Source organism: Hyaena hyaena, unplaced genomic scaffold (genome assembly GCF_003009895.1).
Source record: "Hyaena hyaena isolate Hyena2069 unplaced genomic scaffold, ASM300989v1 scaffold_441, whole genome shotgun sequence".
Lineage (NCBI taxonomy): Eukaryota > Metazoa > Chordata > Mammalia > Carnivora > Hyaenidae > Hyaena > Hyaena hyaena.
Window position 1 is genome coordinate 82989 of NW_024081074.1, and position 19168 is coordinate 102156.

Below are 19168 nucleotides of genomic sequence, written 5' to 3' on the forward strand. Positions count from 1 at the left end.
TGCACACACTTCCCTACGGGGCCCCCTCCCGCGGCCCTGCGGCCGCCCCCAAGCACTATGGGAAGGCAGCAAGAACCATCAGGAGGCCGCAGGGCCAGGCAAGGAGCAGAGCTGAGGCCAGGACACGCTGCGCAAGAAGAACCCAGAATGAGGAAGGGGAGACGGAGAGAAAACCAGAGAAAGGGAAACCGACAGTAGCTGAGGGTGGCAAGCTGGGCTCCAGGCCAGGGATGGGCCGGCCGCAGGCAGGTGGGTCTCAGGGAGGAGAGGGAGCCACTAGACTCCAGCTCCCTGTCTCTACCCCCAAACACACACACACACACACACACACACACACATGCATGCACACATCGCTGCTCCCAAAAGACAAGGCTGGCCAAGGGGCCTCCGTCCCTTCTGCTGGTCTCTCTGCACCGCTGTCCAGCACCGCCATTTCCCCAGGCTGGCTGCGAGGTGGTGTCAGGAGAGACTGGCTCTGAGGACAAGCATCTCACATCTGGCCTTCCTCCCAGGGGGACAAATGCCGTCAGCCCACCTCACATTCCGGAGGGCTCCCCTCACCAGCCTGGCGCCTGGGAGGCTCTGGCTAAGGGCACCACAACCGCCCCTCCTTCTAAGCTCCCTGAATATTGCACTGCAAAGCAGGACCCCAGGGCAAAGGTGGAGGGAGGGAAGCCCACCACCCTAACCCGCTTTCGGGGGCAGCAGGACATCCTGAGTTGGTGTCTATGGTCTCATTATATAGATGAAGAAACTGGGGTTCAGAGAGGCCCCCAGACCTGATGGTTTCGAAAGCTCAGACTCAACTGGCAATTCTCAACGGATGCCCAGCGGGACAGGCAGCGCCTGAGGTTCACTACAGAAGATTCATCCTGCTGCCACTACTCCCCTTGCTGCGTTCCGAAGACGTCACTGGTAACGGAAGCGTTTTTGTGACATAACCAACACAGACAGATTGTGTAGCAGAATGCAAAGTTGTCACCATTTTTCCAGTGCAATAACAAACTAGAAAAGTATTTCCAAGTTCCTACTGGCCAGTCCAGGCTGGGCGGCACCACCCCGCCCCTCCCCCATCCCAGAAAACTCCTGGCCTTGCCCCCACCTGGCCGGCTGTTCTTTTGACAAGTCTTCCTGCTCTGGAAGCCGCTGGCCCCCGACACCAGTCCATAAACGCCCCTTGTCGTTTTCTGTGGACCCCCGTCTGAGGAAGCCCATGGCCTTGCTTGGGAGATGGTCACTCTAAAATTACCCCCTTCCTCTTTTAGCGATTTTCCCTTTCCTTTACGAAACGCGGGTGAGAGTCAAGAGTGATGTTTTGTTTTCTTTTTTGTGTCCTGAACTGGATCAGCCCCACCACAAGGCCTTGAGATTGGACTCATTGGTCAAAAGCCAGAGGGCAGAGAGCCCTGAGGCCCTCCTCCATCCAGGAGCTGGAGGCCTAGCCGCTGACACAGGTGGGGAGCCTGGGGGGTCTCCCACTCCTCCACACCCATCTCTCCAGGTGGACAGGAAGGCGCTCACCCCAGGTGACTGTGGGCCAAAATGCGCTCCCCTCCCCTTCTGTCCTCCCTCCCAGGGGGCCTGAAATTCCAGACTGTTCAGCAGATAAGCCTGTGGCCAGCTGCCAGGGTAGGGCCACCCAAAGCCCAGAGGAAGCTAGGGTGGGCTGCGGTAGGGAGGTGGGAACAGCCCAGAACAGAGCACAGGGGCACAGGGGAGCCGAAGCAGCAGGGCCCAGCGTCAGCACGGGGAAGAGGTTAGGCAGAGTCCGGAAGGGCCCTGCTGAGCTGGCCAGGGTTGAGGTGCAAACCACAAATCAGCAGCAGTCACTCATCCAAAGGCATCCAAGAGGCTTGCAAGTGTTCTCCAGATCCTGTGAGAAGAGGGAGGTATTCCACAGATGAGGAAACTGAGGCTCAAAGCCCACAAGCTCAGCGCTAAGAAAAGTCAGCCAAGAGGAGGTCCAGGTTAAAATAGGCACTGGGGCCCCAAGGGGGCCAGAGGGGCTCCGGCTTGGGATGACTCCCCTCCCCTCAGGGATCACCCTGAGCCCATTCCTAGTCAACAGCAGAAGGAGGCTTCCACAGTGGGTAGGAGGGCTTCCGGAAGGGCCAGAACCACCCAGACCGAAGCTGGCCACCCCCTTGCATAATGGGAAGACACCTGGCTATCCAGACCTCCCCACTTAGCACTCCACCTCACCCAGGCCACACTCCCGTGGGAGAAGAACCGTTCACCAACTTTTCCAGGACAGCCCCAGCTGCTTCCTCCTCAAGGACTCTCACTTGATTTTGACTGTCCCAGAGTGTCCACGGTGAGGGGTCCCTACCCCCTGGACTCTGGGACTTGGCCCCCTGGTGGGGGGCTCATCCTGGGCACCCTCCCCCAGCCTGCCTGGCTCTGCTCTGCAGGGAGCAGTGCAAGGTCCCTGAGCAGACACTCGCAGGAGGAGGCATGCCTGGTGGTAACCCATGTCTCTGAGAAAGCACAGGAATGCATGGGAAGAGCGAAGCTGGGGAAGTGGATGCAGCCCAGGGGAGCGACGCCTGAGACCTGATGAAGGGGACACAACTTGCCAAGCAGAGGGCAAGCAAGTGCAAAGGCCCTGAGGTGGGAAGCGCAAAGCCAGTGCAAAGGGAAGGTAAGAGGCGGTCGTAGGAGGAAGAAGTCCTGAAACACCAGGTGCTGAGCACTTCACAAGATTTCATCAATCCCCCTAAATCCTCATAAAGGAAACATTAGTATTACCCCCACATCGCGGATGAGAAACCAACGCACTGCTTTAAAATCTCTCCGGGGCCACACAGCCAGCCCGCAGGGTGGCTGGAATCCAAACCCAAGGCCTGGCTCCAGAGGCCATTGCTCTAACCACTGCACAAACGGCCTCAGCAGCCAGGGCCAGACCTTAGCTGGAGGCCCCTGGAGGACAACGGCTTTAACCTCTGCATGGAATACAAAGCCCTGAGGAGCTGTGATGGGACTCACAGCGTTAGAATACCCAGGCTGCAGTGTGGGGAGCCCATTTCAAAGGTGTCTGCAGTGACCCAGGTAGAGTCAAGGGCAGGAACAGGTGAGAAGTGGCCGCATGTGGGGTGACAGAGAAGCGAAGGAGAGTCAGGGCTTTCTTCCGACAAGAGGGAAGGAGCTGTCATCACCGGCGATGGGGACTCTGAGGTGCCCAGAGATGTCAAGGAGGGAGGTGGGGACACAACAGCCAGGAACCCCAGGGCAGAAGGCAGACCCCACCTCAGGCTTCTGCACTCCCCATTCCCTGCCCCCCCCCCACATCACTCCTGCCCCCGAGGACCAGCTCTGGACAGCTGCTAAGGGGAGCGAGGGAGGGAGGAGTGTCTGTGCCCAGGACCTCTTCCAGTGGGAGGGCCTCAGGGCAGAAGGTTCAGGCTGTGCAACCCTAGGCAGGGAGTACACCTCTCTGAGCCCTGAGCCTCATCAGTAAAACGGAGCCAAGACCTCTCTCTCAGGGGAAGAATAAGGACGAAGTGTGCTTGAGTAGGTGATTTCCTTTCTGTTCCTCCCCACCCCCAATCTTAACCTGGGGGTTCTCACAGCCAAGCTAGAAAGTTCAGGCCACCTAGTACCCACCCTGTCCCGCCCTCCCACCCCCAGCCCACACATGCCTCTCCTGGTGCCTGCCACCCAGCGCACCTCTTCCTCGTGACTCACGCAGGCTTACGCACGACACTCCCAGAAGACAGCAAACAGCAATCCACCCCACCTCCCCCCAGCGGCACCCCCCGCCCGGGCACCTGTCCCACAGCTCTGCTGGGACCCTGCAAGCCACCCCCTTACCCTGGCCCCCTCTGGTGGTAAGAGGGCAAAATGGTGGAGGCCCCATGGAAACCAAGTGGTGCCTAAGAGTCCTGGCCTCTCGTGACCCCCAGCAGCCACCAGGAGCAGCCCTGATGCACCTTGACTTTGCTGGCTCTGAGCCTGGGATGCAGCCCCTGTAGGGGGAGGCCAGAGAAGGCTCACAGCCAGGGCATGAGTGACACGGGGCCACCCGCTGGTCTCCTGTCATGCTGGGCGGGGCCTGCAGCGGACAGGAACGACCCCACCCTTGGCCCAGCACCCCACACCACCTGTTCAGAGATGTCAGCACAACCACCCCCAGAGCCACCACCCTGCCCCACCTGTCCTCTCCATGCAAGTGTGGGTGCTATTCTCAGCCCCAGGCTCCAGGACACTAGCCATCAACAGAGGGGTGGAATCTGTCCCTCCAGGGCACGGCCTCCCACAGACCCCTCATCAGCTGCTTGCTTAGCCCAGTGGGGGAACAGCTTGTGCAGAGCACAAATCCAGGGCTGGGGGAGGGGAAGGTGAAGTCCCTGCCAGCACCCACCTGCGTTAAGGCACAAAGGTCAGCCCTGGGCCCCCAAAATCTCCATCTGGAAACCCTGCTTCCTCAATGACACCAGCCCATCGCTACTATTTCACATCACCTCCTCCAGGCAGCCTTCCCTGACTCCATCCGAGTCACAGAGACTCACTTGCCCCAGTGGATGCCCTTAGCCCTTTACACATGTCTATTCCTGTCAGAGAAGGTCAACCTAAATATGCAAACAGGCCATTTGTTTATTTCACCAATTGGAATGCTCTGTGTCCACATCTGTGAAATTGTAGCTATTAAATAGTTCCTATGGGCACCTGGGTGGCTCAGTTGACTGAGCATTCGACTTCAACTCATGATCGAGGTCATGATCTCGTGGTTCGTGAGTTCAAGTCCCACGTCGGGCTCTCTGCTGTCGGCACAGAGCCTGCTTTGGATCCTCTGTCCCCACTATCTGCCTGCACCTCCCCTGCTCATTCTCTCTCTCTCTCAAAAATAAATACAAAATAAATAAATAAATAACACCTAAAGGAGACAAGATAAGTGGTATTTTTTTCAAACACATTATCGCTACTATTTTGGTTATTGTTGATATTTTTGTTATTCAAGGCAGCAGATGCCCAGAACCACCTTTAAATAGCTCCCACCCAGTCCAGCCACCAAAGCACAGATAAGCAGCTGTGGCCCAGCAGTCAGGGGAAGATTGGGGGGGGGGGGGGCTCACCCAGGCCCCTGTGCTGACTCCCAGGCCCTTATCTGCCAGGAAGCTTCCAGGCCACAGCCCTGAACCGTCCACAAGTCCCTGGTACCAGGAGGGCACCCCACGGACCCCCAGCTTCACAGATGAGGAGTCAAGGGCTAGGGCCTGGCTGGCTGAGGGCTCCCCAGCGGGGTAGGCCTGTTCCACTGCATTCCACTAGCAGAGGCAGGAGGAGACCTGGGAAGGGGCTGGAGGGGAAGGACGGGCTGACCCCCAGGTAATCCAGTCAAGGGTGAGGCCTGGGGTGGGGGAAGATAGAGGGGCCACCAACAGACCAGGGGTGCCACGTGCCTGGCGGAATGAATGCCTAGGCTTCCTTCTTTGTTTCTTTTTCAAGTTCATTTATTTATTTAGAGAGCGAGTGTGTGTGCGCACACAGGGGAGGGGCAGAGGGAGAGGGAGGGAGAGAATCCCAAGCAGGCTCCGTGCATGAACGAACATCAAGATCATGACCTGGGCCAAAATCAAGAGTCAGACATTCAACCGCCTGAGCCACCCAGGTGCCCCTTCAGGCTTCCTTCTGATAATCTTGCACCCTACTTTTCTGTGCTTTGGAGGGGGGCGGTTAGAGAAGTAGGGTGGGCAAGGGGCAGACCAAAGGGGAAGGCAGCATCTCCCCCAGCCCCAGCAGACGCAGGAGGCCAGTGCACAGCGAGCAGGAGCAGGGGCCGGAGGGCTCACTGGCTCAGCAGACAGCTCAGGGGGAGGGTGTGCGGGCCCCCGGAGGCCTGGACAGGTCATCATGCTCCAGGTGGCAGTGGCCTACCTCTATAATCAAAGGAGGGAGGTGAGGACCAGGTGAGCGTGAGAAGCCCGTCGACTCCAGCTTCCCAGGGCTTGGGCAGACCATCAGCTCAGGGGTCCCTGTCTCACCGACTAAGGAGGGACCCCAAGCGTCTGGCCTACGGCCCTCCACTCAAACATCGAGGCTCACACCCAAGGCTCCAGAAGGGCTGAGGCAGCGAGGACAGGGAGGGATGGCAGAGACCCCCAGAAATCATAGCAAACACCAGCTCACCCTCTGCCTGCTGAGTTCATGCCTGCTGCCCCTTCTTCTCCAGGGCCCTCATTACCAGGAGAAACACAATTCGATCCGACACCAAGGGAAAGCTGAACACCAAGAGAGCTACCAATTCCTTTAAAAAAAAATAAATAAAATCACAGGAATGTGCCAAAGGAGGGCACAGGAAACATCAGATGGACGCCCAGCCCCAGATTCTGCTGGCAAGCCCCTGGCCATCCCTTGCTACAGCTCTGGAAACTTCTAAAAGCTGGAAGGGATTCTGTTGCCTACAAGGAGAAGGAATCAGAGTGGAGGGCTGAAAGGGTGGGAAGTGAAGGGGTGTCCCTCTTGTCACCCTGCCCCCATGAGGCCCTCTCGAGGCATTGCCTCTTTCGTTCCTCCCCAGAGCCCTCAGACTCACCGTGTCCTGCCCCACAGCTGGGCCAGGGATGCCCTGGACTCAGCCAGGAGACCCCCACAGGCCCTGCACAGAGTGCCAAGGCAGAGTCGCACACCCCGCACCCACCTAAGGTGCCTCAGCCACCCCCACCCGGTGGAGAGCTGGGCCCGTGAGCTGGCACACCAACTGTCAGTATCCTTGGTGTGAAATGCAAACACTGTTCTCCAGTTAATCTTCACAAATAGGAAAAGTGAGGCTCTGAGGGGTAAGTAACCTGTCCAAAGACAGCGAGGCTTTGAGCCCAGGCCTTGCACCTTGCCGCACTAGACAAGGGGTTTTGAAAACCTTCCCCACTGCTTCTGCCCTAGAGCCTCACACTCCAAGCCTTTTAGCATTAAGTGTCGACTATCACAGATTCCACATGGGGCCAGCCTCCGCCCTCAGGACTCTGGGTGTAGAGGGAAGACGGCTACCGCATTCTATGAAGGAGCAAACCATAGTGGGAGGGGTGAAGTACCTGGCCCAAGTCCCAGGTAAAGGGAGGAGACGCACCGGGGTGGCTCAGGTCATGATCTCATGGTTCCTGAGTTCAGGCCCTGTGTCAGGCTCTGCGCTGACCGTGCAGTGCCTGCCTGAGATTCTCTTTCTCTCCGCCTCTCCCCAACTTGTGCTAAATAAATACATAAATAGATAAAATTTTTTTCTTAAAAAAGTGGGGGAGGGAGAGCACAAGCTAGAACCCCAGGTCTCGGGGAGTGCTGAGGGCACATTGCTCAGGAGCGGTGCTGTACCAGCTGCAGAGCCGGGTGGCAGCCTCCCCTCCCCAGGTCTCCTGGGGTGCACAGCAGACAGGGTGACCCATGAGTGCAGAGGCACCATGTGGAGAGGCAGGTGCTGGGTCCCGCCCGCTGCTGCCCATGGGTTCCCCACAGTGCTGACTCAGTCCTCCTGCCCCACCTCAAGGTAGTTTCTGCAGTGCCCTAGGCCAGCAGCGCCTGGATCAGACACGAGGGTGAGGTCCCCACTGGTCCACCAGATCCAGAGCAGGGCCTCCCACCAAATCCTCACCTTGGGCCCCGGGCCCCCCTTGGCTGTGGCTTCCTCCAGACCTGCGGTCCGTCCAGCCAGGAGGGGGAGGCAGCCAACCTGGGGAGAGTGTTGACATTCTAGCTCATTCGAGCCCACTGCCAGGATAGACCATTAGACCAAATCCGTGAGGCAGAGAAAGGGGATACAAACAAATAAACCCCTGGCTTAGTTTAATATTTCAGAAAAACAACAGTATTTGGGTCCTGTCCCAAGTTCAGCAAATGCATCCAATTAATTGTGGATTTTGTTTCTCATTTTAGATCAGGACTCAGCTAGCACTCCCCACCATTAGCTCATCTGGAAGTCTCCCCTACCTCCAGGGACCCCTGAAGCTCTTTCTTCATGGGAGGTGGGAGCGTTGGTGCCTGTGCCCAGCTCCCCCTCTACCTTTGGGGTCCCCGGAGAGTGTGGATCAGACCCGCTCTCTCCAAACCTGACTCTGAGGTCCCTTGATTCCTGGGGCAGCCACGTTCCCACCTCTCTCGTGAAGTTGGTTGGCAAATGTCAGCCTAGGAGGAAACGCCTCAACTCAGGGAAGGGCCAGTTCTGCAACTTCACAAGAGCTGGCTTCCCCACCACACACACACACACACACACACACACACACACACACACACACACACACCATGCAGAGGCATGCACATGGGCACTTCAACGGTCTCACCCTAGCCCTGGCTTTAGGGATGGGGGTGGCAGCACCTGGGGAAGACCAACCTGGGGCCAAGTCTGATGAACGAGAGGGAGGAAATCCCAGAGTTTCTCTGAGCCTCAGTGTTCTCACCTGCCGAATGGAACCATAATCCAGTCCCAGTTGCCTACCACCCAGGTCAACAAGACAACGAATAAAATGAAAAATGGCGGGTGTGGGGGTTCCTCATAGACCACTAAATTCCACAGAGACAGGAACACCGTCCTCCCCTCCTAAACTCTCTAGACCCAGCTGGAGCCAGCAGGGACACAGCTCTGCCGCTAGCACTGACAGGAGTCCCCGGGTTCACCTTGCCTCACGGAGAGGAAAGTCTCATGCTTGTCCCTTCCCAGGTGGGCACACTGAGGCTTGGAGGCCGAGCCAGGGCTCAGCCCAGGTCTCTAAAGCCTGTGGTCTTCCGTTGCACATCAGACTCCTTCATTGAATGAATGAATGATGGGCGAGCCCTCCCCTTTGAGCCCAGCTACGCCCCGTCACCTGGTCCTTGAAAGCACAGCCCACCTGAAGCCATTCACCCTCCCCTCCACCTCATTCAATCTGGCTGTGGCTCAGGGAGCTCTGACTTCCCTCCTTGAGGAGGTGATACCACCACCTCCCAGTTTAGCTTTTTCAGCCAATACAGGAAAAAAGAGGGGGAAAAGGTACACCGCAGTTCCATTTCAAGAATCCTGTTATAAGCAGAACAGCTCAATACACAGAAGCCAGCATGGTCCATACGTGTGGGTTCTCAGGTGCTTCCCCAAGGTGCTCCCTGGGAAAATACCCATGTGTCAGCCCCCCCTCCCCCAGGGACCAGGCACTGACTACATTCACTTCCTCCTGGACCCTCTACACAAGCCTGTACAGCAGGAACTCTTGATCCCATTCACAGAGGAGGAAATGGGGGTGCAGAGAGGCCACAACCTGCCCAGGACCACAGAGTAGGCAAGCGGTCACAGGGGCCACACTCCATTCTCCTGTTAGGGTCTGTCTTCCTCCCGCACACACCTCTTAACCCCAGCTCAGTCTCTGCCCTCGCCCAGCCGCCAGTGCCCCGGGCCCCGGGGAGCACCTGTATCACCCACCATCTATATCTGAACCCAAGGCAGTATCATGTCCTGGGAAAGTGGATGCCCCCTCAGAGTAGAGAAACAGCAGCTCTATGGTGGGCGAGGGTGGGGAGTAGGGTCCCCTTGAGGGGTTGCTTCCGGACCAAGTCTCCTGTGCCAGCCTCGTCCCTGGTGCCCAGTTGGGGGGGGGGGCAGGCTCGTCCAGGACTCAGGCGTGTTGGTCACAGTCCTGGGGAGAGGCTGAGCTGAGCAAAGGGTCCAAAGAAAGTAGCAGCAGCTGTTGGAAAAGGGGCCAGTCTGACAAAGGCTCTCCCGTTACCCAATCCCCCTTCCGGCTGCACAGCCTCTGGGAGCCCCTCAAGCCACAGGCCTGAGCAGAAACCCCAACGCCCCACCCACCAGCACTGCCCCTGAGCCTCCACCCATACGGTAGTACTGTTCCTTTGTCCACTCCTCACCCAGCAGTCTGTGCTCACAGCCAGGGGACCCCACCCGCTGGCAGGACCCCTCCTCCCTTGAGGACCCTCCCCCTCTGAGGACCCTCTCCTACTCCGAGGGGACCCCCACATGGCCATCCGACCCTGGCCTGGCCACGAAGGGCAGAGCACAGGACTGCCTGGACCAGGGGTGAACTGATGCCCTGACAGCCCCTCCTGGCTGTTAAGCTCTCTAGGCCTAGGGGTATCAGTCCCCCTCAGTGCCACCTTGGGGACCCAAAACCCAGAAGCAGGTACACACGTGAAGCAGAGAGTATAAGATGTGCCCTTTCCAGAAAGCCTGGGGGAACAGATGTCACCTAGCGCCTGTGACCCCAGCCCTGACAGGGTGGACCCCAGGAGGGCAGCCCTGCCCCACACCCCCTTGTGTCTTCCCCGGGCACACCTGGTCCCAAGCCGTCCAAGCCTGAAGCCATTCCCTCAAGGGACGCAGGACTCACCCTCTCACGCTGGGCCTCCTTTTCCTCAAAGCCAGGGGCCCCCTGGGCCCTGGACAGTGAGACATGGGGTTCTCGGCTAAGCCCAGACTGGAAGACAGACATATGGCTCAGGCAACACCGTGAGGAAGAAAGATGAGCAGGCTGAGGTGTATAGGAGTCTGGGGTCCCTCCCAGCCCTTCAGGGCCTGCTCCCCCGCCACCTATCCTTGCAGTCTCGGGCCCCACCCCCAACCCTCTCACTCACACACATGCCAGCCACCCTCAACAGGCTCCCAGAAACATCCTTGCCCCACCCCCAACCCACGTCCTGTGCCTTTCAAATCCAGCTTGGGTGCTGCCTCCTCTGAGGAGACTTCCTTGATTGCCCCAGGGTGGATGTGAAGCTCTTCAGGCACCAGTGCCTTTGCCTCAGTATCGCCGGGTGCCATGACGGGTCCTGGGAGCTCCTTGAGGGCAGGGTCAGGTTCTCTCTCAGTGCCCTCAGTGCCATAGCAGGCAAGCCACAAACGGGAACGACAGCCAGGATAAATAAGGTCACCACGACCTGAGGGAGCGAGTTCAGTGTGAGTGGAAGCATCTAAAACAGGGAGCCAGCAGGGACATCCCTACGAAGGTGCCCTGGGAGCTCCAGGGGCCCAGAAGGCCTGGGAGCGCTGGCCCAGCACCAGCTGCCATGCGTCCCTCCCTACAGCCCTGTGGCACTGCTGCTGGCAGCCGCCCACTCACTCCAGCCTATGGGGCGCAGCCCAGAGTCGCTGCGGCCCTGGGACTGCAGAGGCGGAGTCGGCTGCAGCTCAGGGCCCTGCGGAGGGGCAGAGGTGGCGGGGGTCCAGCGCATGGCCCCAGGCTTGGACGCAGCATGGGGGGCACAAATGTCCACCCGCAAGGCACCACAGATGGCTCTCAGCGCCCGGAGGCCACCACTGCAGCCAGGCTCCAACTGCCCCCCTCCGCCCATGCTGGGGCCCCAATCCCCCCCATCCGCGGGCCAGGGTGGTTGCAGGTAAGATCCAGGAAGCAGAGGGAAGAGGCCGGGCAAAGAGCACAGTGGAGATGGGACCGAGGGCGGCAATTGCCGCAAGGTCACGGTCCAGCAAACCACACGGACCCCCAGGCCTGCCATCCCCAGCACGTGTGTCACCTAAAAGCTTTCTCAGTTTGGAAGAAGACTCTGGCAGAAGGCCCAGGCCACGTCCTCTGTGGCATCTGGCCTAAGGCCAGGCAGGGCTCCCCAGCAGGGTGCCAGCCCACTCCTGAGAACCCCAGTTTCTGGGCCCAAGCTCTGCAGCCTCTGGCTCAGGTAAGGCCTACCAGGGTCCTGGGCCATTTTATTGTCGGAGGCGGTACCGTGCAGTGATGCCCAGGTCCCTCGGAGTGGCCTGCGCGGGGCAGGAGGTGCCCCCTCCCTCCGACTCCGAGCCCTGAGCTCTAACTGTGTCATTATCTGCTCTCTGAAGGCCTGAAATCCCGTAGTCCCGCCCCTCCTACCGCACCCACCCTGCACCCTGAAAACTCAAGGCACCCCCGGGCCTCTGCCGACCCTGCCTAAGGAGTCCACGCACCCCTGTGAAATGAGCACTGCTGAGCTGGGGAGGAGGCGGGACCCTCCCTCGGGGAGCAGATATTCTGGAGGGCATGCCCCAGGCTGGACCCAGGAAAGCTGCCTTCCCACCCCACACAAGTCCACGGGGGCAGGCAGCAAGGTACCCGGGGTAGAGGGCCCCAGACTTTTAGTTCCCACTCCAGGAAAAGACTTGAGCATGTGCATGTGGTCAGTTCCTCTGCCAGAACATTAAAATGCAACTAGTATTAACATCATTTCATAAAAGAAACAGTGTTGCAACAATATAAACAGAAGTAGACGGAATCTCCAAATAAAGAGTGTCTCTTTAGACTGAATGAACTGGATACAGCTTCTCTATTCCGGAAAACAGGCTCCCATAAATCCACGCCACATTGCCTCCTGCATCCTCATCTGCATGCAGAAACTCTTGCATTGGACCGCATCAGGAAACCTCGGGCAGTCTCCTCACCCCAGAGCCCACCCCACATCCCGAGAGTTAAGGCCACACCCCAAGCATAAGCCTACACAGAGGTGAAGACCCAGCAGGGGGCAAGGGCCCCCAAATCTCATTTAACGGAGAAGGAAGAACACTTTGGGGATCCAAATCTGTCACATGATCCACCTGATAGACAAGGCCTTCCTGGTCAGGAAGGGTCAGCAGGGGCCACTAGAGATTTACACCTCATTTGCATGGCTCCGCAGGAGACCTGGTAATGCAGGGTGTTGACCAGGAGAGCCCACGGGCAAGTCATATGACTGCTCAGCCTCAGTTTCTTGATCTGCTGAATGGGAATCATAATGACCTCACCTGGTTGCAATGGGGACGAGAATTTTTACCAAGCGCCTGGCACTCAGCAGGTACACAGTAAACCGTGGCTGTTCTTATCAAGTTAATATTTGACAAATCTTCCCTTGGAGCAAGAAGAGCCTGCCTTTCCCTTTTCACCTGCCCAGCCCTGATCACTGTCAGCCCTTAGCATGGAGTCAGTTTTGCCTGAAGTGAGTGGCTTCTTTGGGAGGCAACGATTGCCCCTTCGGGGAGGCCCCAGGACCCCTAGGCGCCAACCAGTTCCCACAATGGTGCCTCTTCCACAGCACAAGACCAGCTCCTTTGGGGAATGGCAAGCCTCGCTCTTTGTGTGTATCCACTTAGTCTGCACAGCATGCCACAAGGCACATACCCCTGTACCAAGGGAGGGGACAGGCTCAGAGAGGTCGGTGAGATTGCCCATGGGCAGTAATGCCTAGGGAGACACTCAAACTCAGCTTTCTAAAAAGGCTTACAAGCGCCCACCCTCAAGTCTGGGTCATCTTTGGTACCTCCCTCCTGCTCTTTCAGTGGCCCCTCGGACCCTCTCCTACATCCCAAATCCAGGGCCCCCTGCCCAGCCTCCAAAGCTGCCTGGGCCTGTCCTCCGTCACTGCCCTGCTGAGTGGTTCAGCATGGGCATCCTTTTCTTTGCACTTTAAATCCCAAAACAAAGCTGGCCAGGGTCTTCAGAGAAACACAGCCTCCAAGGTTCTAACAGAAAGTCTCCTTACCTGGAGCCCAGAAGCTTCCACTCAGCTCCTCTCTGGCTAGTGCCTTGCATTGTGTGAGTGCCCACGTTCCCATTCACACCTGAGTCCTCAGCAGAGTCCACCTCCTGCCCCTTACCCTCTTCTGGAGCTAGAATGTCAGCTCCCTGAGCATGGGGCTTGTTTTAGTTCAGCTGCGTCCCCCCGTCCCCAGAACAGTCCCCAGCACAGAGTGGGTGCTCAACGTTCATTCCATGAATTAAAAAAGAAAGGATAAGCAATCCCCTACCACTTTACTGATGGCCAAAGTGAAGAAGCCCAGAGAGGGTGGAAAACTTAACCAGGGCCACGGAGTTTATGTGTAGGTGAGTTAAGATTCACTCCAGAACTCTCTGATTCCCTCCCCTGCTGCAGGCTGTGCCTCTAAACACACACACACACACACACACACACACACACACACACCCCATCATAAGCCCTGATCAGCTAAGGGCTCAGCAGGGATTAGCTGACTGTAGAGGCCTGTAATGGACACTCACAGGGAGAGGGTTGGGAAGCAGGCCTAGGCAGGGACGGCAGGCACCAGGGCCACTTTGTTGTCCTGCCCTGCCCCACAGAGCTGGCATGTAGTGAGCCCTTGCTATGTGCCAGGAACTGTCCAAGGCTTTACTCTTCAAGACCACTATGTGCAGAGGAACCATTATTATCCCACTTTATACATGAAGGTGCCGGCTCCTGCCCCAGGCCCGAGCCGGGAACAGGACCACCTCTCTGCCAAGCCCAGCATGCTGTCCTTCTGACATGCCCCTGTGGTCTCTTTCCCTGTGGTAAGAAAGAGGCCTAACACTGAGGGTAGGACTCAGAGATTCTAGAACCTCATGGAAGAAGAACAGTGCGAGGCCTGGCCTTAGGTTCAGGCAGGAGGGAGGGACAGAAGCATTCTCTTCACATTGTGCAAGTCACACAGCTTGTAAGGGACAAGCTGGATCAAGAATGCCTAGTCCAGGGACAGGGTTGGCGAGCTGGTGGCCTGCCGTGCTCACTCTCACCCAGCACCTGGGCCCACACGGACCCTCCCAGAACCCCCTCTCCGTGCCCCATGTGGCTCAGTGAGCACACCCTCCCTGGTCTGCAGGCCTCTGGGCAAAATGGCCTCTCTCTCACTCTAAGTCCTGCTGTGAGCCAGCAGGCTTACCCCCAGACCCCAGTCCAGCCAGGCCCCCCTGGAGCTCAGGGAAGTCTGGAGGCGGCCTTCCGATCTCTCTGTGCCAGATGTCCTGAGCCCCTATAGACATGCTCCCAGAGATGATGCCTTCCATCCAGCAGGTGAGGGGAACCCTCTCCATCAATATCTCGGGTTCAGGGAGGAGCTGCTTCAAGGATTGAGAGCTGCGGAAGCCTTGTGCAGACTCAGAGGAAAGAGACACACAGCAGGCAGACAGAGAGAGGCCAAGGAACAGGCAACACGGGGCAGGATGTGGGCATGGACAAGAACAGCGGGCAGGAAGAGTCCTCAGACACCCAGGGACAGAGCCACGGACTCCAACACGATAAAGAGAAATGCAGAATGTGGGGAGAGGGGAGCAGCTGTTAGCTGGGGCCTGGGGAAGGAGGGAGGCAAGAGGAGCCTGGTTGCTCCCAGGCTCCTGCAGACCCAGGTGGGCCCCACTCTGGGCACCTGCCCTTCCCTGTGGCACGGCTCTTCCACGGCCGCCGTGAGGATAAGGCCTGCCCGTACAGGCCTCGCTCCAGCGGAGGCTAACACGGCCACCTTGCTGGGAGACCTTGACCACCAGGCCAGCATGGTGCCACCGGGCATGTGTCAGGGTCCTATAAATAACTGCCGCACCTTCCCTCTGGTGAGCATCTGTGCCGACTTGCCAGTGCTGGGCCCTGCCCCCTGCCAGCCAGGCCTCCCTGCTGCTCCCAGCAGGCTCAGGGTGGCCAAGGGGGACAGAGTGCATACCCCACCCCCAGAGCCTCCCTCCTCGCGCTCATCGTCACCCCGCTCTGCCAGCACACGGCCTCCCTCAAGCACGCTGCTGTGCAAGGACGCCTGAGCAGTGGGCCTCAGGGGCGAGCGGGCCAGATTCCACCCCCACCCCAGCTGTCCCTTCTCCCCCACCGTCCCCTCCCCCAAGGGGCCCAGCCCGCCAACCTCTAATCCTCTGTCATCTGACCCAGGCTCCACCCTACCTTTGGCTCTGCCCAGGCACCCTACTGAGGCCCTAAAATGGACAAAGTAATTTATAGAGGGTCCAACAGGCCAAACGCAACGGGAAGATGACCTCATGACGCCCCCGGGCCAGAGCTCCAGGCACACGCTCTGCACCCAGGCACTCTGGGGGCAGCCGGCGGCCCCGGAGGCGAGCGGTAATGGGGCCAAGCTCAGACCCTGCCTGCTGAGCCTTCCGATATACCCTTATGCCCTTCTTCATGACCAGAGGCCATGGGACCTTACAACAGTAAGCTCCAGGGCAGTCAGAGCCAGCACACCCTACTTCCCGCGGGACCCTTGGCTCGGCCCGGACCAGGCACACAGCACGTGTCCAAAGCAGGATTTGCTGACCAAGGCACACGGCACAAATCAGCCCACACACAGGCCTGCATCAGGGCTCCCAGGCCAACAACCCCTCCAATGCCCTTGTTTGTTCCTAAACAGTCACCGTACATCTGCTGGGGCCACAGATCTGCCCTCCCTCAGGGAGAGCACCCAGACCAGTGACACAGGGAGGGGGGGACGATGGGATGGGGAATGCCAACCCAAGACCCATGGAGAGACGGAGAGATGCACTAGGCCGGGGCCCCAGGAGAGCTGGCTCCACAGGCACCAGAGGGCAGGCAAGGAAACTTGCGCACACTGTCACCCTCTGAGTCCTGCTGGATGACTGGGCCAGGAGCAGATGCAGGGAATCTGGGAAAGGAGAGATGGGGCCCTTCTACTTATGCAGACACTATCCAGGCCCTCCACCAAAGCTAGTGCTCGTCCCTGAGCAGGAAATGCCCTCCTATGGCAACCTGACCACTGAAACTGTCCCCATCACTCACTGATCTGGCAGAGCCTGGGGGAGGGGGGCTCTGAGACCACTGACACTGTGAAGTAGATGGGGTCCTGAAGACCACCAGCAGATGTCGACACACTGAACCACAGGTAGGCAAATGGGAGAGGCATCGGGCTCCGAGAAGGGGGTACTGCAGCAGGGTCCACAAGGGAGGGGACTGAAGGAAGGCTACTCTCCGGCTTCCGACAGGGAGAGGGTCTCCTAACCAGCGCCTGAGGGCCAGAGAGCAGCGGCAGCACTAAACAGCTGCAGTCCCTTAGAACCCAGCCTTGGGCAGTGCCAGCCCTTGGCCAAGGCCAGCATCCATGGCTGACCAGCTGTCAGCCAACTGCCCATGTCACAGAACAGGAGCTGAAGAGGGAGCGGTGGCAGCTCGGTGGGGTCAGTGATGACATACTGCCATCTACAAGGAGGGGACACACTCATGCCTACTGCCCCTGAAATTACTGAGAGATGCTGCTGCAGAGGCAAGGCAAACCAGGACAAAGGGGACACCCAAAGAGCAAAGGGGAGCCAGCGAGGAGTAGGAGGTCAGAGCAGTGGGGGCAGGGAACTGGTCTCAGCTAACCTTCTGCTTCCCATTCATCTTCCTCAGCCCCTAGGAGCAGGAAGTAGGCTTAGCCCAGAGCTGCCGGCTCCAGGCACCTAGATGGATTACCCAGTTTACGGCGAGGGAGGGGGAGGGGGAGGAAGCGAGGGCAGGAGCATCTGCCCCTCCACCCGCACCAATGCTCAGAGAAGCCTTCCCAGCCCCCAGCCAGCTATCTGCGGTGCTCTAATCTCTCCTCCCGCCCGGGCCCGGAGGATGGGGTGGGGGGGTACAGCTGCTGGGGCAAGGCCAGATCTGGAGCCTGGCTGAAGGCCCTAACGTCCACACACAGCCACCCATCTCCTTAGCCTGAGGCTACAAGGATGAGCATCGGGACATAGGGAGGCGCCCGGGAAGCTCCAGCCGCCGTCCTCCCCCCCCCCCAGTCACGTGGCCGCATCCTTAGGGAGCCCGCAGGTCTCAGCAGCAGAAGTCATTGTTTATAAACAGCCACCGCCGGGCCGGGGAAGGCCGGCCTGTCCCCAGATTCCTCCTCCCGGCTGAGCGTCGGGTGGGAGGCAGGGCTGACTCCGCTGGGGGCACTGGAGGACCACCCCGGCTGGAGCGCAGACTCTGCAATCCTAGATTCAGAGTCCGAGTCGGCAGGGGAAGTGGCGTCAGCAGCTGGCGCGATCCAATTCAATGAAACAGAGGTGGCTCGGAATAGAACGGCCAGCCGGTGCGGACCCCCGCCCCCGAGTACTGCATATCCTGCACTGTCAGGGGGCCGCAGGAAGCCGGGGCTCCAGCCCCTCCGCCTGCCGCCCGCCGCTCGGCGCACCGAGGGCTCGGCTTTCCTGAGGCGCCCTCCACGCCCCCAGCGTAGCCCCAGCTCCTTCGGGCCCGCTGCCCGCGCAGGCGGTGGGATCCCCGAGCGGGAGCCGCCACCCCCTCCGCAGCCGCCGGAAACGCCAAGCCCAGGCTTGAGCGGGAGCGCCTCCCCGAGGGGCGCGCTGCGCCCTGCTCCCGGGGGCCGGGCCCGAGCGTCCAGGCCGCGGGCACCTCTCTGGAAAGGAAACTCGATCCCTCCTTCGGCCGGCGGGGACTGAAGGTGGAGAGGCGGGTGGGGAGGAGGGAACGCAGGGCGTAGGAAGCGGCCAGAGGCCTGGAGCGAGCGCTCTAGCACCCGCGGGCCTGGGGCAGCCTCGGGATTCCCGGAGCACAGCGGCCCGGGGGACAGGGGACAGGCTCCCTCCCTCCCCCCGGCGCCGGCCCCGCCCGCGTGGCTCGCGTGGGGCTGGGGGGCCAGGGGCGCCACCTCGCCCCCCAGCCTCCCGGCCATGGACTTCGAGCCCCGAGAAGAGCGTGGGCCGCTTCTTCTCTGCAGACAGGCGGAGAAGATACAAAGCCGGGGGGGGGTCGGGGGGGGAGGGCCGGGGGGTAAGGAGGGCAACGAGGGCGGGGGGATTGAGGGGACAGCTGCGCCCTCTCCTGCCCCCGCCGGGTGTGGGGAGACAGAAGACGCGGTCCGGAGGGGGCGCCCAGAACGCTGTGGGCTGCAGCCCGTGGACCCCCGAAGGCCCGCGGCAACGGTCGTCCGGAGGTGACAGTGCCTGATCCCGGGTGAGGACCAGCCCCTGGGGGTGAGGGGTTGGGGGTCGGGGGGACAGGTGGCCTGGACCGCGCGGAGGCCGGGGATCTGGCTCGCTCACCTTCTCCTGCGCGCGCGTGAGCTTCTTCTGCACGTTGCTGGCGATCTTCCCTGCGGTCACCCCCTTGCTGCCCATCTCGGCCATCGCGGCTCAGGCCTCGCCCGGCGGCGGGCGCCGATCTCCCAGCCCCCAGCCCCCAGCCGCGCGTCCGGCCCCGGCTCCGGCTCCACGCCGCTCACTAGACAGCCGAGCCGACTGACGGAGGCGGAGCGTTCGCCCGGCGAGCGAGCGAGCGAGAGAGCGACGCGGGGACCCGGGGAGGGACGGACCGAGGGAGGGGCGGGGAGGAGGGGCAGGGCCTCGGGCGGCGGTCAGCGCCCCCCGCCTGCCCCCTCCGGACAAGACCCTGCCTTTTAAAGGGCCACCGCGGGCGCCGGAACCCTGGGCGGACTGGGAGCGAGGGGAGGCGCGCGCGGGGTGCCGGGCGCCGCAGGGAACCGGACTCCCGGGGCGCTCGAAAGACACCGCCCCGGGGCGGAGACTAAGAC

General features: G+C 60.1%; 1 protein-coding gene across 16 annotated transcripts in view; it reads right to left on the minus strand.

Annotated features, from left to right (window-relative positions):
- BIN1 (bridging integrator 1) overlaps window positions 1–18958 on the minus strand; it is a 54467-nt gene extending 35509 nt beyond the window's left edge. For 3 of the 16 annotated variants that reach the window (XM_039253180.1, XM_039253191.1, XM_039253186.1), the window contains exon 1: window positions 18681–18946. In XM_039253180.1, coding sequence (XP_039109111.1) covers window positions 18681–18764 — 84 coding nt within the window. In that variant the 5' untranslated portion in view covers window positions 18765–18946. Of the gene's footprint in view, window positions 1–1102; window positions 1829–18680 lie in introns of those variants that run through there. The other 13 variants (XM_039253195.1, XM_039253188.1, XM_039253178.1 and 10 more) reach the window with 12 other exon arrangements.
- Between the last annotated feature and the right edge of the window lie 210 nt (window positions 18959–19168).